This window comes from Uloborus diversus, chromosome 4, assembly GCF_026930045.1.
Source record: "Uloborus diversus isolate 005 chromosome 4, Udiv.v.3.1, whole genome shotgun sequence".
NCBI classification, from domain to species: Eukaryota; Metazoa; Arthropoda; class Arachnida; order Araneae; family Uloboridae; genus Uloborus; species Uloborus diversus.
This window is the reverse complement of record NC_072734.1, coordinates 179,727,295-179,747,302: the sequence shown is the minus strand read 5'-3', so window position 1 is coordinate 179,747,302 and position 20,008 is coordinate 179,727,295. Positions and strand designations below refer to the sequence as shown.

General features: G+C 34.1%; 1 protein-coding gene across 1 annotated transcript in view; it reads left to right on the top strand.

Moving 5' to 3' along the window:
- Window positions 1–1,912: 1,912 nt before the first annotated feature.
- Window positions 1,913–20,008, top strand: part of LOC129221290 (transcriptional regulator ERG homolog) — a 41,525-nt gene continuing 23,429 nt past the window's right edge. Inside the window, exon 1 of the mRNA XM_054855749.1 lies at window positions 1,913–2,024. Within this exon, the coding sequence (XP_054711724.1) occupies window positions 1,940–2,024 (85 nt within the window). The 5' untranslated portion in view covers window positions 1,913–1,939. The remainder of the gene's footprint in view (window positions 2,025–20,008) is intronic.

Here is a 20,008-nt window from a genome sequence, read left to right as displayed (position 1 = left end):
CCAAGCAAAGGTAGTAATACTTTCAGATTAACTAAATAATAATAAAGAAAAAACATATTTTCTCTCTTTCTTCCCATGGAAGATCGAACTCTATGTGAACATAAATTGTTCTCTGCTGATGATTTTGCGTCGCTGTTTTTATTTTTAATTTTGAGAAAAAGTAACTAGAATTCTTGGGTTTTCTTGTATTTTGGAAAAGTAATTGTAACTAATATGTTTATTTTATTAAGTAATGCTCGGTAATTGTTCAACACTTTTTTTATTGCCTTTAGTTCCCAACAATCGACAGATGCGTGTTATAAAATGATATGAGAATGGTGGAACTTCTACTCTGGATCCCCCCCCCCCCCTCCCTTTTGAAAATTCTCGTGCCTTCCACGCCGCTGCACATTTATCATTTTATTCGAAGTTAATTTACTATCAATAGAGCGCGTAAGTACATTCGCGTAGTAGGCTGCTACGAAAAATGCACAAAGGTTTGTTTTTAATCCAGGAACTGATAACAGTGTTTAATCAGGAAAAATGTAAAAAAATCTGAATTGGTAAACTAAAATTTATGCAAAATTATGACATTAAAAAAAACGAAGTAATAACTTGACTGCAATTTTTTATCTCCTAAACTTCAATTTGTCAGAAGCAAATTCAAGCTCTTATTGTTTCTTACATATCTTTCAATCTCAATTCAGCCACAGATGACCGCATGTTTTCGAACGTCACTTTGGAATCCTTTCAAGCCCTAAAAACAAAAATAGACCAGAGAAGCGAGAAAAGCGGTAGGCGTGGTTACGCGCGACCAGACTCCCCTCATTGGTCGATCGGTCCTCCATCCCGTAGAGTTGTGGTAATCCTTCCAATTGTGGCGGCAAACCGATTGGACGGCAGCAAAATATTTATCGCGGTCGGACGCTTAAGGTCAGCAGATTTGATTCCTATGTCTGACCTCAGGAAGTCTATTGCAAGTCCATCGCTTGATCTTGATAAGGTTTGTCCTTCCTGAGCTATTTCCTGATGTGAAGAGTTAAGATTCAACTTTACCACGTGTCAGAAGACAGGTGCTTCAGACGAACATTATTCAATCAGCGGTTTTGCTTATTTAATTCCAAATCTACTGCTGGAGATATTAGAAAACTTCCAGATAATGCGAAACTGTTTGGACTGCAGATCTAATGTTTGATCTTTGATGGGAGCCAACTTTTGAACAATTTTGACAGATGAGAAAACATTTATAGACTGCAACGATGGGAAATTACAGTCCACCACTGAATGAAAACAAGATCAAAGAGATATTTAGTCTGAACTTTCGATTTATTTTGTTCATTTCAGCTTTGATATTTGCTCCAGATATTCAAAACTTCTGCTGATTTTTTTTTTTTTTTTTTTTTTCATTTTTAAAGATAATTAATTTATCACATAAGTGGGTTTCTGTTCAAACTCAGTGATAAGAATAAAATTAAAAATAAAAGGAGTACGAAAATTCTGAAATAAGGGTTTTCTCTCTCGCTGTCACAAAATGTTGAAAGTTATGAACTAAAACGGATCCAATTTCAGAAATAATCTGTAAAAAGAAAATTCGACTGGACAGATCATCAAAAAGTTTTAAAGAAAGAATTCTAAAATTTGATAGAAAAACATTTCAGCTTACTGTTATTTATACTATTAGAAAGGAAAACAAATGTTTCAATGATGCTCAGATGTTTTTTCGTTGAAAGTATTTCAAAGTTCCAGTCACAAGCGACATCTCAAAACTGTTTTCCTTCAAATAGTGAAGTAAATAAAGAAGAAGATTAAGAAGTGACGTATGCACACATAGTTAAAGAAAGATTCCCGTTGCAAATCCTTCTCAAAATGTGCCATCAAACTCAATAATGACTACGACTTAAGTAGATAAAAAGCCCTCACGGTTGAACTTCGTTCCAAACAAGTGCAAAGTGTCAGCTGTATGTTGAAACAGTTTGCTGTTAATTTTGAACAATTAATTTATACAAGCGGAAGAAAACAATTTTCGGCAGCAATGCTTTACAGCGGTAAGTTATTTTAAACATTCCTTTTGAATTAAATCTCATTAATTAAACTTTCAGAGGTAGGGGAATGTGGGGCAAAGCGAAATGGTGAAGTATTTACTTTGCTTTTAGCGCCAACTAGCTTGTAATATTTTAACTATGACTGCAAAAAAAAAAAAAAAAAAAAAAAAATGTTTTTACAGTATAATACTGGTAGCTGAGGTTTCAAACTAAAACTAAAATTAACAATTCTAAGCTGTAAAATTCGCAGCAACATACTGTCTTATAAAAGAAATTCACTGAAATTTACAGCGATTTACAAAAATTGGCAGTAATCCTTTAATGAAATTGTCCTGTGAAGCTAACAAGGATAAACTAAAATTAGCAGTAATATACTGTTTTTTAATGGACTTTCCCTGTGAAATTAGCATTGATAAACTGTTAAATTATTAGTAATATACTGTGAAATCAACTGTATTTGACCGTAAAAGTAGCAGTAGTATACAATTTTATGTTTGTTTTGTACAGTAAAATTAACAGTAGTAAACCATAAATTTAACAGTTATCAATACTTTTTATGTAAAAGATTTTTTTTCCTATCATTGTCTCTTTTCATAGCCGAAATCACTGCTTTTACAGCTGAGAAACAATATAGAAAGTAAAGCAATTAATTATGTATCTACGTAGTAGAAATCCTCCTATATACAAAATCTATTCCTTTTCTAATGATTTTCAACAACAAAAATAATGATTTAGGCTATAAAAAGCAATAATGAAGAAATATAAAACCTTTTTGCATAAATATAATAATCTGCTGCTAAACATTTGTTTTATTGATATTGATTTCATTGTACACAAAATAAATCAATGCCATCTCTATACAGTGAAATTCCGTTTTAACGAAATACATTTTCAGTCCAGATTTAAACTCTTGTACATTGTTTTAGTTCCGTTAGGACGAAATGTCCGTTAAACAAACAAAATTTGATATCCCTTGAAGGTCGTTGTAACGGGATTTCACTGTATTTCATAACACCTGTTAGAGGAGAAAAGGTGGCCCTTTTTCATTTTAATTTTAGCTCTATTGCAATCTTAAAAACTTACAAACAGAAGGACATTGCTAAATATGATCTGGAACTTTAATTTAAGAACAAGTATAACCTTTTCATAAAACAAAACCTTTTGATCCATAAAGATTAAAAATGAGATGGTTCTATTCAGTGGCGCACACAGGAATTTTGCAAGGGGAGGGTCCAAGCTCAAAAGTCCCACTCTCATATCATACCACATTACGCCGTCAAACATATTGACTTGATTTTATAGATTTTCGAGAACGAAAAACAGTAAAAAAATGAAATAATTAGTATTATTTGATGAAAAAATATTCATAACAATTACTTAATTAAATTATCAAAAAGCAAAAAATTAAGCATTTACTTTTCTCATAATTCAAATAAGGAAACAACAAAGCAAATTCATCCTTGTATAGAATTACCATATGGTTATAGAAGTTCATAGAATCTCATTTTAATCTGTTCATCTACATAATTGTATTATAGTGTATTCATTAAAAATCAGCATTATGCTTCTTATTGGCAATTCGTTATGGAAAAGGGCACAATATTTTTGAAAATATTTTAACATAAGAATTTTATTTTTTCACTTATTAGAAATGAAATTATTTTTATTTTTTTACTTCGTTTTACAAAAAAGGAAGTATTGCAGTCGCGAAAAAATTTTCATTCAAAAATCGGCCTTAATTTCCATTTTGCTCACCCTCGAATGAATGTTGAGTTAATTTTTCAACCCGACCACATGTGGATATATGCCTAGGAACGTACAGACACCCGAAATATCCATTTTGACGATTCCCGAGTTAATTACAACAAGTTTTCTCGTGACGTCTGTATGTACGTATGTATGTGCGTATGTACGTATGTGTGTGTGTGTATGTGCGTATGTACGTATGTATGTCGCATAACTCAAGAAGGGAATGTCCTAGAAAGTTGAAATTTGGTACTTAGACTCCAAGTGGGGTCTAGTTGTGCACCCCCCTTTTTGGTTGCATTCGGAAGCTCCAAACGGGGTCTGTTGTCGCTTTTTTTTTGGGAGAAATCATTGTTAATTTCAATGTAAACTCAAGTGGTGTTATAATTTGGCGGACACTTGGCGATATATCGCCAGTCTTTTGGTCGCCAAGTTTTTTCGCCAACTTGGTGACAAATTTAACGATTTTTTTTTTTAAATCTGGTTCCAATTTGGCCACTGTTTTTGTTATTTAGAGAGTACACTATTGAATCACATTAAAAGTGCCAATAATGAGAAAATGACATTAAATTGGAGTAAAAGTAAGTCATGTGATGCACACATCAGCTCGTTTTGAAGTGATTTGGGTCCTTCTCAAAAAAGCAGGAATTTTGCTGCTGATTTTTAAAAAAGTAAAATGTTTCCTAATATGTTAAATACCTAAGATTAAGTTAGATCTATCCTAAAGTAATAATGCTATTATAGTGGTTCAGATCAAGCGAGCAAATATTTTAGGATTTTTAAATTACCTTGTTAGTGACACATCCATGGAAAAACTGTGTCCACAGATGTCATGTCCATGGATGTGATAAAAAAAAAACAACAATTTTCTACATTTAAGAACATGTGCTTTTGAAGTTTTGACTTTGAAAGTTAAAAAACAAATATTTTACATTTGATATTATCAATTCATTGAATTAGTGTATTATCTTACCAGGTTATTTTAAATTTGTGTGAGCTACAGATGTGATGAGTTGATTTATACTTTTTACTTCCTTTTGCAAAAAAGGAAGTATGTATTCGCAAAAAAAATTTCACACAAAAATCGGAATTAATTTCCATTTTTCTCAACCCCAAATGAATGCTGAGTTCTTTTTTCGACCCTACCACACGTACATATGTACCTAAGAACGTATAGACGCCCGAAATATCCATTTTGACGTTTCCCGAGTTAATTACAACGAGTTTTCCCCTGACGTCGATATGTATGTGTGTATGTATGTCGCATAACTCAAGAACAGTATGTTCTAGAAAGTTGAAATTTGGTACATAAACTCCTAGTGGGGTCTAGTTGTGCACCTCCCCTTTTGGTTGCATTCGGGAGTTTCTAAAGGGGTCTTTTGCCCCTTTTTGGGGGGAAATCATGGTTAATTTCGATGTAAACTCAAGTGGTGTTATAATTTGTCGGACACTTGGCGATATATCGCCAGTCTTTTGGTCGCCAAATTTTGTCGCCAACTTGGCGACCAATTTGGCTATTGTAATTATTTTTTTTTTCAAATTGACCACTTTTGATGATATTTAGAGAGTAAACTATTGAATCACATTAAAATTGCCAATAATGGGAAATGACATTGAATTAGAGTAAAAGGAAGTCATGTGATGTACACATCAGCTCATTATAAATCAAGGACAAAAACTTTAAATAAAGACACAGAAATTTCAAAGCAAGCTTCTGTTTCTGTCCCACTAAACAAAATGGCATCTTGAGAGTTGATCCTTCAACCAATACAGTTTGAAGCCGCAACCCTGGAAGAATTTATTGGCACTTTCTTTTCTGTCCACAGATGTGACTATTTCTCTGGTTACAAGCATTAAACTTGCAATTAAATACATACGAAAATTAAGTTTAACTTTAAATCTTTCAGAAGTACATATTAAATGTGTACTTGATCGAAAATGTAGCTTAAATAACTAATTTCATCTTTGGTGATGCATAAAATATAAAATATGGAAACAAACAAAGATAAGTGGTTACAGTCCACAGATGTGATAAATCACATTCTGTGGCCAAAATTTAAACAATAAATAAATTTTTTTTTCTCATTTAGCAACTTCAATCTATTCCATCAGTTTTATTTAAGTGTTTTATTCACTTGAACTATTTTCTAAACTTTAATTCTTTACAGTAAAAACCAGAAACACAAATCCCTGATTTTTCTGAGAATGACCCTTTTACGTAAAAAATACATAGAATCGTAACCAGTTGGGGAAAAATTAATGCAAAACCTATGAGAGGGGTCAGGACCCCCTGGACCCCTCCCTTATGTGCGCCATTGGTTTTATTATACTATCGTACCTTCACTAGAAGTATTTCATTCACTTTCAGCATTATTGTATTGCTAAAATGTGCAGCGTAACGTGAGAAATCTTTTGCAGTACGCAATCTATTATACCTTTAAGTTAATTATGACGTTATATATGCCATTCTGTGTATTTATTTTCCTTTTTTGGTCAAACTAAGATTATTTTCATGGTTTTCTTCTTCTTTTTTTAGTGTTATGAGTTGTACTTGAACCTGCCTTATTTGAGAAATAATACTAACAAACAAACAAAATAATAGCGTTTTGAAACAGTTAATCAGTGTTCCAAACATTCAGTGGTGAATTTGAAAAAAAAAAAGATTTATGTTTTTCGGGGACCTTAAAGTGATAATATTTAACTACCCGTAAAAAAAAATATATTGAATTGAAAATTGAAAAAAACCCAGGCTTAAAGGAGTCGTATGATCGATCACATTTCAAACAAAACGAAACGTAAAATTCTGGTTGATCTTGTTCCTATACATAGTTTCCGATTGTAACATTGACCATAACAACGGGCCACAAAAATCAGCTTCAAGGTCCCGATATGGCACGCAGGCCGTAGGATAGGCTTCAGTGGCTGAGAACGCTCTAAATGAAGTCATCTTGCAAACAATAACAGGCCACATGCATCATTTTCGGGGATGCCCCCCTCGGGCAGTATGGTGGATATATACGACTAAGAGCTCTCGATCAAGTCGGCTTTCGAACAAAAGAAATCGAAATCAACTCCCAGATCTTTCCGTACATAGTTCCCAGTTCTTAAAATTGAACATAGCAATAGACAGCATAAAACATCAAAGCGGGCCCCATAGCACATGCTCATGCTTACCCCAATAAGTTGGGCATTAGTTGCTGAGAACATTGTTGATCAAGTTTGTTTTCAAACAATATCAACGAGCCACATAGACCAGTTTCGAAGGGTTCCATATGACCGGCGGGTCGGAGGTTGGGTAGCATTCTCAATGAAGTCCTGCTTCAAATAAAGAAAGTATTATCGAGATCGGTTCTTTGGTGCATATTTTTTGATTCGTAGCATTGAACGCAACAACGTGCCGCATGAATCAGTTCTCGGGACCAGGGGCGGATTCAGAGGAGGGTCAAAGGGTCAGCTGACACCCCTGTGACAAGATTTTTTTAATGATTACTATTCAAACTTCAAATTTTTAGATCCGAATGTTTTCCTTTTTTGCTTCATTCTGTACTCTTCCACTTCAAATCGCAACGTTTTGTGTGCTGTACAATATTTACGTAAATGTATCCAACTATTTAATGTGGTAACGTGACCAGCCTGTCTGCCAAAGAAATATGATTTTTAGTGAAAATTTGGGGGAATATGATCCATGGCACAGGTTACGCCATTGAAAAATTTAGGGGCAGGGGTAATTTGAAAGGGTTTTGATCTAAATTTTTGGTGGTGGGGGGGGGGGGGGGGGTCGTAACCTATGAGGGGTATGCCATCACCCTTGGGGGAATTGGAACTCCTGTTTAACTGATTTTTTATACGATGTAACACGCTGACCATTGAATCTTGACCCCCCTTTAAAAAAATTCTGGATCCGCCCCTGCTCGGGACACGTATGGCCCACGGACCGTAGACTAGGCGTGAATGGCTAAGAACACTCACGTTCAAATCACTTAATAAACAATAACAATGAGCCACATAGATTAGCTTCACGAGCTCCGTGATGACCCGCGGGCCGTAGGTTAGGTAAAACCGGCAAACACTCTCGATCAAGTTTCCCCCCAGGGTGACAGTGAGCTCTAGTAAAATTTTCTGAGAACAATGTGACATTTTCGGATACCAAGCGGAAGTTCGACTCCCCCTCCCCCCCATAAAAACTCTTCAAATGTGCATACAAAGATCATTGAAATAAATGGAAAAAAAGGCATTAAAATTTTTTTTACATAACATTTCAATTTTAGAATACGTTGTCGGTCGAAAATTTTCGGATCACGAACACCTCTGCCTTGAACCAAAAAAAAAAAAAAAAAAGAGAGAGAGAGAGAGAGAGAAAACGAGATCGGTTCATTGACATTCGAATCGTAACATTGAACATGACAACACGCCACAAGAATCAGTTTAACGAGTCACCACAGGTTGGACATCAGTGGATAGCAACATGTTTAATGAAGTCATCTTTCAAACATCAATGAAAACAGGCCACATGGACTAATACTGCGGCCCCCATATGACCGGCGGATCCTAAGTATTGAAAAGATCATGAACACCTTGATCAATTCATGCTTCAGTCAAAAATAAAAAAAGAAAAGCACAGCAATCATTGGTACAGCTTGATCACGCAAATATGGTTGATGACTTTGAAGCGGAAATATATGATTAATATCATTTGTAATAGGTAGAATCAACCAGAAAGCGAGGAGTAGTAAGAGTCAAAAATTCTACCACAAATGATACAATTGATGTTTCCGCTTCAAGGTCATCCTTCCGTTGTCAAGCTTCATATAGTTTTCAAATTTTGAAGTTTAACATAACAGCGGGGCACAAGGATCAGATTCACAAGCCCCATGTGGCCCCGCGGACCTTAGTTTGGGCATCCGCAACTAAGATCTATCTCGGTCAAGTCCCTTTTTAAGTAATAACATTACGCCTTGTGGATCAGCTTCACGGCCCACATATTACCTGCGGGTCATAGATAGGGTTACGCCGGTTAACACTTTCAATCAAAAAAAAAAAAGATTACTGCATTTGTATTCGATTCGCAACGTTGAATACAACAACAATTCAAACATCAGTTTCGCGAGCCTCATATGAACCACGGACTGTAGGTTGGGCCTCAAACTGAAAATCTCAGTCAAGTCACATTTCAAACAATAACTACGGGTCTCATATTGCCTCCCCCCCCCCACGGGAAGGGCAGGGATGGACTGGATCCCCCAAGAGCGGGCCAACCTAGACTCCCATCGGGGGCGCAAAAAGTTCAACGGTACAAAAAAAAAAAAGGCGTACAGGTTTGATCTCGAAGGTGCACAAGTCAGAGTGCAAAAAAAAAAAAAAAAAAAAAAAACGGAAATACACTTGTTTGCGAGTGCAAAAGAAAAAATTTATAAATAAATCGAGGTTCTATTGTAGTTTTTAAAAAGGAGCATCTATACTTTTCTAAATGAGTATGTTCTTCAAGATACATAAAAATATGACAAATAATGCATAATAATGTAAAGATTCGACTTCAAATTAAAAAGCTTTAATTTTGACGAGAACGGAACACTGCCAGACCAGGGATGAAAAGCCCCCTTAAAATTTTAAAATATATTCAGAATTAAACTTTTTGAGAGGGCGAAAAATCTCAATCTGTCGAATAAAGCTCACATGTTTGCCGATTTATAAAATACGGGTACAATGCACTGCACACGTTAAGTAAATCTAATGAAATGGGACATTCGAGCATTCAAAAATTGGAATGTTGCAATTATGCCATCAAATTTGCCGTTTCGTCAGACAAAATTTGCCCTCTATGGCAATTTTCGGGAGGTCATAGAGACCTTGTATGACCTCCCATCAGGTGCCTCTGACTATAGCTTCTAAAACTATTTTTATGTTCAAAGTTTCAATAGTACTAGTGCATTAAACCTGAAGAGAAACTTTGATTTCCTGCTGACGCAAATATGAAGGTTTTAATTAAAAGACAAGCGTTTCGTGTTTGTATCTTGAGATGCTTATTTTTATTAGTTTTTTTTTTTTTTTTTGGAGTGCTTCATTGATGATTCTTTTTTATAATTTTTATTTTGATGGATAAGTATGAATGCTCTGGCTCCAAAGGTCAGAGTATTTTGAGTACATTTTGAGGTAGAGCATTAAGGTAGAGCTTCAGAGCATTATATTTCTAGAATGTTCTGCTCAGCAAATTATTCCGCAGAACACAGACAAACAATGTCTGTAAACTTGATATTGTTTGCATGTCTCTCGATCACGTTTTACTTTTTATACTTGCTTATTTATTTTTTATTCATCGAATAATGTACAGTATATAAAAGTGACTGACGCTATCTGAAGCTTGTTGTAAAGTTTGTCGTTAAAATGGTCAAATACAAATTATTAAAGAATTTAAAACTGAACAGACGAAAAAAAAAGCTAATCGCGATAAGTTAAAAATTTACTAGAAAACATAAGGATTTAAATGTGAAGTACTGATGCAAAAATCTAATTTTCTAATAACTTTAAATACGATAAAGAAAGGAATCGACGGCTTTTTAAATCCAATTAGAGTTTCCGAAAATGTTTCAAAATTATCATTCGCGATATAAAATGTTCAAAATCACAACAACTACTCGGATTTTTACTATAAGCAATCGCTATAACTTTACAACTAAAATAAACTGCAAAACCAACATCAACGAATATTGGGATACAAATTACGATGTCAAAATAAACGCGGTTATTTTACACACATTACAGATGATAAAACAGCTACATTTTAAGGAAAAGGGAATGAATAAATATAACTACTATTTACCTTTAACTTGAATAATTCCTTAGCTGTCCCGCCTCAGTCAACAAAAAATCAACAAACATGGCAGTCGATATCTTGAATTCGGTAGTTTCTCCTTGCAACTTCCCGTATAAAAAGAAACACCATTGCGCATCGTTTTGCGCAATCTAAAACAGTTTTACAGTTTTTCTCTGTTATTTAGCAGAGCAGTATTAAACTGTCGTTAAAACAGTGTATTACTGTAAAAACAACAATTATTTTTCTGCAGTGTTGAGTAACACATGTAGTCTGTTTCAATCAGAAAACATTTTCTCTGAAGACCAAAGCATATGATATGTATAATACAAGCAATTTTCAAAAATTGATACTCATTTTGCATTATTTTGTTGTACGCCAAAAATTGTTTTCGTTATTGAAAAAGATAAAGCTTTTGTTGTTTAAACATTATTAATTGAGACCTATTAAAATTCGGTGCAGTATTTATGTATTTAATGTAAGGCTTATTACTTTCTTTTACAAAAAAAGAAGTATTGTATTCGCGAAAAAAATTTTCACTCAAAAATCGACCTTAATTCCCATTTTGCTCACCCCTGAATGAATGTTGAGTTTTTTTTCGACCCGACCACACGTGGATATATGCCTAGGAACCTACAGACACCCGAAATACCCATTTTGACGACCCTCGAGTTAATTAAAACGAATTTTCTCGTGACGTCCGTATGTACGTATGTAAGTGCGTATGTGTGTATGTGTGTATGTATCTCGCATAACTCAACAAGAAGTTCTGTCTAGAACTAGACGAGCCTACTTTCCCGTATACCCATACTACTTTTTAGTACCTGATCAATATTCTCAAAAATAGCTAAAATCGCAAATGTTTTCAAGCATATTTTTAAAATACTTTAAGCTGATTTCTAGGAATAAAATACTCCTCACTCATCTAAAAAAAAAAAAAAAAAAAAAAAAAAATAGCAGCAATTTTTAAACAAAGCAGCTAATACATTTTTTCCATTAAAAAAAATCTCTAACAGCTTTCAAAATGGAAAAATAATAATTAAAATTAATAAGTTCATTAAAATAAATACATCATGTAAAAAAAAAATCGTTTCTTTTTTCCCTGTTGCCAAAAACAAATTTTTAAATGAATTAATGCACGTACCAAAATAAATAAAAGCAATAAAATGTCAACTTAAAGAAATAATTTTCATTGTCAAAAAAAAAAAAAAAAAATCCTCTACACATATCTTTATGTAGAAACATTAATTACTTCGAGTTTTTTCGCCGAAAACTGAATACCTAAATTAGAACTTTAGCGTAAAAATAAAAACAAGTCAAATCAACAATAATTATTTCACAGTCAAAACTATAGCTGCGGAGTCGGAGTCGGAGTCAATCTCATTTTGGGGTAATGGAGTCGGAGTCGAATATCTAAGAATCGGAGTCAGTCATCTGTCCTCCGTGTATAAAGTTTTGCCAAAGCTACGAAGTCCGAGTCGAAGTCGGGGAGTCGGAGTCCGATAAATTATCGGACACAGGAGTCAGATTCGGAGTCAAGTGCTTCTAAATTCTCGGAGTCGAAGTCTGGAGTTTGGCGTCAAGAGCTATTTCCAACAAAATTTGTTTGAAGTAAATCCGCCTTCAAGTATGGAATCTACATTGACTTTCAGTTTCCCCGTAGGCGCTAATGTTAAGGGATTTGAACTGTTCAAAATTGAACGGAAAATTGTTCAAATCAAAAAGATATTTTATATACAAGTTTTTCATCAAAAGCTTTTTCCTACAAAGTTTGTTTGAAGCAAATTCGCCTCACGGTTCGGAATTGCCTTGAATTTCCCCGTAGGCGATAATGTTAAGTTTTTTTTCCTGAACTGTTCAAAATTGAACAAAAAATAGTTCAAATCAAAAAGTGAAATATGGGAATGAGGTGTCCTGGCGGAGATCTTTCGAACAAAAAAAAAATTGTTCGAATCGAACTATTCATTCAAAAGTTATTAGGGGGGACAGACAGACAGATCGACAGACCGACAGACATTTTTCCCCATCTCAATACCCTACTTTCCAATTTTTAATTTTTCGATATTTATTTAATTATTTTATTTATTTTTGACTTTTTTTTTTTTTTTTGTTTTTCGCGATATTTTTAAGATGCATTAAGCCTTCTTTCATGCTTTTTTCTTCTTCTTCTGACTTTTACTGGGAAGGTAGGCTACAAACGGTATGTCCTAGAAAGTTGAAATTTGATACGTAGACTCCTAGCGGGGCCTAGTTGTCCACTTTCTCTTTTGGTTGCATTCGGATGTTCCTAAGGGGGTCTTTTGCCCCTTTTTGGGGGAAAATCATTGTTAATTTCGATGTAAACTCAAGTTGTGTTATAATTTTACGGACAATTGGCGATATATCGTCTTTTTTTGGTCGCCAAGATTTGTCGCCAACTTGGCGATTTTTTTTTTAAATTTTTAGTTTGGTTTCAATTTGACCACTTTTGGTGAGATTTAGAGAGTAAACAATTGAATCACATTAAAATTGCTAATAACGGGTAAATGACATTAAATTGGAGTAAAAGGAAGTCATGTGATGCACACATCAGCTCGTTTTTATTTTTAATGTTTTGTATAGTCAAATGCATGCAGAGCAAAGGGAAATACAATTTCATTTCGTTTACTTATTCAATTGTTTACTAAACCAACTAAATGAACACTTACGTATTCATTTATTAATTAATTCATTTACTACTTAATGATAGAAATGTTATCTGAACGTTTAACAATATGATGAAATAATTCTAGCTCCTTGACGACTCTGCAGTAGACTGTTTTCAGACAAAGAAGGTAATAAAACTGTTACGTGCTTGCCCCAACTGTGGTACGGGAAATATCTTCGAGGTCGAATCTTGGAACTGGTCCATTGACGGCAACCTTCCCCAAACATGAGCTTTAACAGTTCCAAATTGATTCGCGCTCCTGTTGAACGGCTCCTGTCCACCCCAAGCCAGCCTCTCCTCCTGGGCGGTTACGTGTGCATAGTTGTGTGTGTATGCACTTAGGCGTGTGTGAGTGTATGTGTGTGAAGTCGTGTGTGTGTATGTGTGTGAATGTGCGTGTGTGTAGGACATGGACGCCTCCGACCAGGAGAAGCGGATAGCTCAAAATCGGAGCAGCCGCGCCTCGCCGCGAGCAGAGGACGGTGGGTGGTGGTGCTGCAGTGGCTTCTGGTCCAAGTTGAAAAAGGCACGGACACCAAAAACGGTCAAATGAGAACAATAAACAATCGTGATTGCTCAAAAAACCTTTCGAAAATAAATAAATAATTATAAAATGTCTACTTAAATAAATAATTTTCATCACAAAAAAATCGTCTGCACAGATCTTTTTATTAAAACATAAAATACTCCACCTTTCCTTTCATTTCTCATTGCCAAAAATATAAAAAAATGAATTGAAATTTTGGAAGGAAAATTCAAAAAAAAAAAAAAAATCATGTTAATAATTATTAGTTTGAGTCAGGAGTCGAAGCCTTAAAGTTCCATGAGTCGAAGTTGGTCATTTTGCTTCAAAGTCTGCAGTTCTGCCAGTACTTTCAGAGTCGGAATCGAACGGATTTTGGAGTAAAGGAATCGCAGTCGGAGTCGAAGGCTCTAAAACTTTTGGAGTCGGAGCCACAGCCGGAGTCGGTCATTTTCTCTCCGACTCAGAGTCGGACTGATTTTGGGGGACACGAGTCGGAGTCGAGAGTTAAAGACTTCAAAATTGCAAGAGTCAGAGTCGTCCATTTTCCCTCCGAGACTACATTTCTGCCAAATCTGCGGTGACGTCCAAATTCAAATGATTGCCGGGGACCGGATGCTGCATGTTGTGTGCTGGATGCTGTTTTTTAGCCTACTTTCGCAGTAAAAGTCAGAGAAAGAAGAAAAAAGAATGAAAGAAGGCTTAATGCATCTTGAAAATATCGCGAAAAACAAAAAAAAAAAAGTCAAAAAGTAAAAAAAATATTAAAATAAATACTTAAAAATTAAAAATTGGAAAATAGGGTATTGAGATGGATGAAAATGATATCGGTCAGTCTGTCTCCCCCCCCCCCCCCCCCCGCCCCGTTCCCAATGACTTTTGAGTGAGTGGTCCGATTCGCACCAACTTTTGCTTGTCCGAAAGATCTCGGCGAGGACACCTCATTCCATATTTTACTTTTTGATTTGAACAATTTTTCGTTCAATTTGAAACCGTTCAAAAAAACTTAACATTAGCGCCGACGGAGAAATTCAAGGCAAGTATAAATCCCGAACTTATAGAGGCAAATTTGCTTCAAACAAGCTTTGTTGGAAAAAGTTTTTGAAGAAGAGCATGTATAGAAAATACCTTTTCGATTTGAAAAATTTTCCACTCAATTTTGAACAGTTTAAATCCATTAACATTAGCGCCTACGGCGAAATTAGAAGTCAATATACATGTGCCTGTAGATCCCGAACTTAAAGGCGGATTTACTTCAAACAAATTTTGTATTAAATAGCCCTTGATAACCAACTCCCGACTTCGACTCCTAGAGTTTTAGGCCAGTTGACTTCAAATCTGACTCCTGTACCCGAAAACTCCGACTCTGATCCCGTAGCTTTGTCTAAAATTTAGACACGGAAGAGAAATGACTGACTCTGACACTTGGAAATTTAAAGTCTTCGACTCTTACCCCGCCTCCTTTATCACTTCGACTCAGACTCCGTAAACATTGGCAGAGTTGCGGACTTTAAGAGAAAATGACCGATTCCAACTCCGAATCTATGAATTAAAGACTTTCGACTCCCGAATCTGACTCTTTTAACTCTAAAATAAGATCGACTCCGACTCCTCAACCACGGTTTTTACTTCGAAATACTTATTGTTGATATGATTTATTTTTATTTTCACGCTAAAGTTTAATTTATGTGTTTAATTTTTGGCGGAGAAATTTGGAGTCCTTAATGTTTCTTTTTAAAGATATGCGGAGACAACTTTTTTTTTTTTTAATAACGAAAATTATTTCTTTTTGTTGACATTTTATTGTTTTTTGAAAGTACATTTTATCATTTTTTAATTTTTTTTTTTGGCATCAGGGGAAAAACAAACGTTCTTTTCTTTCTTTTCTGACATGATATATTTATTTTTATGATCTTATACTTTTTCATTTTTTTCTTTTTCTTTTTGAAAGCGGTTAAAGATTTTTTTTCTTTTAATTAAAAAAAAAATACATTAGCTGCCTTGTTTACAAGGTGATACTACTTTCTTTGTTCGTTTATTTATTTTTTTTCGCACCTATTTCTTCAGATTTAATTTCTAGAAATCAGGTTAAAAAGTTAAAAATTTCGGTTTGAAATAATTTGTGAATTTAGCTAATTTTGAGAAATTTGGTCAGATACTAGAAAGTTGATATTTGTGTACGGGAAAGTAGGCTTTTTTAGTTCTGGGCGGAATTTCCTGTTTTATCTATGGAGACATTAGGCAATCATTTTTCTCAACTAGTAACCAAGTTTTTCTCACTTAAATCAACAACTGAATTCTGTAAATGGTTTTTCACTGCCAGCATAGTGTCAATGACCGGAAAACAACATTTTTTGTTGTGTTGGTGGACGTTGAATGTTTTCGAGGTGGGGCAAAACTTGAAACATTCACTCTAAACCATTCTTCTTCTAGCTTCTTTATCAAGTTTTAATTAGAAGAAAAAGTACATTTCCGGGATATTTGTTTTTCAGTTTTAATCAAACTTTTTAGAGAAACTGGAAAATATCCCGTCACGGTATGACGGGGGCAAATTGCCATTTTATCAGAGAGATTGACCTTCAAATTCGACTCGTTCCAATAAATATCTGTACCTCAAAGCCGGACCAACGTGGGCCACATTTTCATTACGTTTCAGGAGAGCGTAAAAACGTTTGTTTGCGATACACGAAGGATGGGACAAGAGCTCTTATAAATCTGGTCATTAAATATAAAGCTTTTTCTTAATTACGTTGTTAATAGGTCTACAGTAAACTCCAGATTATCCGCGAAATTGGCGGCACAAGTGTCGCAGATAATAAAAATCGCGGATAAACGGCAAAAATGCTAAAACGATGAACTAATAATATAAAAATTGATCTTTCTCAAAAACTTGGTTTTATATATATATTGATGCATAATACTTACTACTAACAGTGAAAATATATTCAGTACACTAAAACTACTTTTTTGTATTTTTGCACAACAGAACTTAACATAAAAAAAGAAGTGTATGTACGATGAAGAAAGTACAATAAGTATTTGCTTTTTGTTTCGAATATACATGTTCCTAATTGTTGATTGACTCGCGGATAATCGGAAGCTTACTGTATTTATACAGTCTGACCACCGATAAGATGGAAAGGCTAACATCCGGTTTACAGGCGGAAATGTACGCATCTATTAGTTTTCAGGGAAACTAGCTTTTTAAAATTAAAATTCCGAACATTAGGTTCTCCAACAATGAAACAATGCCCTCACGCTAATCATTTATAACTTATGGTTTCATACTAAGGTAGGGATTGATGGACCAAAGTACTTAAATCCCGTTTAACTCGAGTTTCATTGTTAGTGACGTCAGAGTGTAACTCTATCAGTGAGTTTGGCTATTATACGTATGAAGATAATCATTACATGTAACATGCCAATTTGGAAAGAAATTTACCATCCATTTTTTCATTAAGTTAAGCTTAGTGCTAAACAAAAACTCCGTTTTTCATTTTTTTTTTTTTTAACATTTTGGCACTTTTAATATTTTACAAAAAATTGTAGAACTAAGCCTTTTCTCGGTTTTTGTTTAAAAAAATTGGCATGTTTTGTCTAGCTCACATTTAGATTGAAAAAAAAAATGAAATCTTCCAGCTTTTCGGTAAATTTGGAATTTTTTACAAAAACAGCACACAAAATGTGCTCTCGCTATTAAAAAAAAATCCTGAAATTTTACGACCTTCAAAGTTACTGGCATCCATGTTGCCAGTAACTTTGTCCTTGAAATCTTGTTTTACTGTAATATTTTATGATAAGAATAAACGAGAATTAAAAAACGCATTATGAGAGCAGCGTGTTCGAACTCGAGACCTTCGTATTGACAGGCGGCTTGGCTGACCACCCTACCATCAAGTGAGGGGAAATACGGTATTATCTGCTTCGCACTGTAAGCCACGTGGTGTATCAATTGGTGCTGCAAACGTTTAATTTTGTTTCGGTACAATTTACTGTATTTTTCTTCTGTACTGTAAATACTCCATTTTTCAGTAATATTTACAATAAAAGTTTCCTAAATTTTTAACAGCTGTTAATATTTAACCCAAACTTTTTATGGTTTTCTAAAGACAAAATTATTTAATTGGAAGATATTTTACATTTCAATGGGACTGTCGTGTGGTAACTGACTGTGGCACCAGGATTTTGGAAAACATGCCAAGAATTCTTTCTCAATAATGCTTTTGAGAAAACTTCAATAACTGATATTGTAGACAATTTTTTCATTTGTCGCCAGATGTTTCGTCGCCAAAAAAGGACTCACGCTTTTCGTCCTTGCCAATGTAGGGAAAGTAGAAAAACTGCTTGAAGAGATTTTTTTTCTACTTTACATTATTATTAAAGAAATCAGCATTAAGTGTTACGTGAGATGCAGAGTGGAACGTGTTACCAGCAACATCTGGCGATGGTACTATCCCTACAATTTCATTTCACGATATTTGGAGAATATCTTTTATATAGAGAAAGAAGAAGAATTTTCTGTGCTTCAAAGAACTATTTTGTCCATCTTTTTCCTTAAGAAATGAAGATTGAAATCAGTTGATCCGTATTTGACTTCCACTCGTCCAACATACGAATAGTGCAAAACGCTTTTTTTTTTTTCATTAACTTCACCAACACAAAGTCATTAAGGTTTATGTCATTGGTACTTTGAATTGAAACAGTAATAATAATGTGTGAAAATAATTGAATTCCTTGTAAATTGATTTATCACCTTTCAATAAGCAAGCTTATTTAGAAAAAAGACACACAGAGATTTTTCTAAGTGTATCCATCGTTTTATGAAGCAATTGGAAAAGAATAAAATCTCAAAATTTAAGGTCATAAATAAATAAATAGAATAATTTGTAAAAGAACTCATCACTTTGCAAGAATCAATCTTATTTTGTAAGTGAAATCTAAAATATATAAAACGGGATATAAAATATTTTTTAATTGAATTTATATTTATCAAAAATAACCTAATCAGGAAAATAACATAAAACATGCTATAAATTATTCCTTATATTTTTCACTTAAAGCTGCAAGGGATTAGTGTCGTCATGTGTCCACAGTAGCCCCATCACCATGTCTCCACTCTAACCCCATGGAGCGATTTTTTTCTTTTAAGCCTTTTAATTATCTATTAAAACTACACACAGATGAACTAAATATCAAAATGCACATTTAATACATTTATTGATAACATATTATCTCCTTTTCCTTGAAAAAATAAATTAAAATAGTCTAATCTAATAATTAAGAGAAAATCCAAAATTTACTTTTCCACCTTAAAAACCTTCTTTTATAAATTGCTTTGAACTACCAAGTATGTTGTCATGAAAGTACACATCGTCGCCTCAGAGCAACAGTAGGATATCTTCCTGTTATTTCTGGGATTGGATGTCTTACTGTTGCTCTGAGGCAACGGCACGACGTGGAAATGCATGTTGGTGTTGTCATCATGCATAAATTAACAGAGGAATTTCAAAAAATAAATAACAGAATTATTCAAGATGTTCACACTAACCACAATATTCCCACTTTTCCCCTACTGTCCATCTACCTATATCTACCTCTGTATTTATCTATCTATCTATCTATACGATATGTGCATAAGGGAAGGTTACCGTCAATGCACCGACTCTATCAATAGACCGTGAAGATATTTCCCGTACCAGAGTTTGTGCAGATGCGATATCAGTTTTAGTACCTTCCTTTGTTTTAAAAAAGTCTACTGCAGAGTTTTCAAGTAGCTGAAATTGCTTCATCATATTGTTAATCGGTCAGATAAGATTTCTACCATTATCTTACTAATTATTGAGATTTTCATTTAGTTATGACATGCTTTGAATATCATTGATCAATAAAATAATAGTTTAAAAACTAAAAGAACACGCTTTCGTAGCAAAATGAACTAAAAAGTGAAGAATAATCTTTAGATGATAGTAGTTGACCAATCACTTAATTTTAATGTAATACAAAAAACCGTGGGGTGCTGTCTGTTTACATTTTTGCTTGAACAACAAATAGAAGAAATTCAAGACAACTGATAAGAAGCCCCCCACGCTTTTTTATATTACATTAAAATTAAGTGATTGGTCAACTACTATCATCTAAAGATTATTCTTCACTTTTTAGTTCATTTTGCTACGAAAGCGTGTTCTTTTAGTTTTTAAACTATTATTTTATTTTTCTGTTTTTTA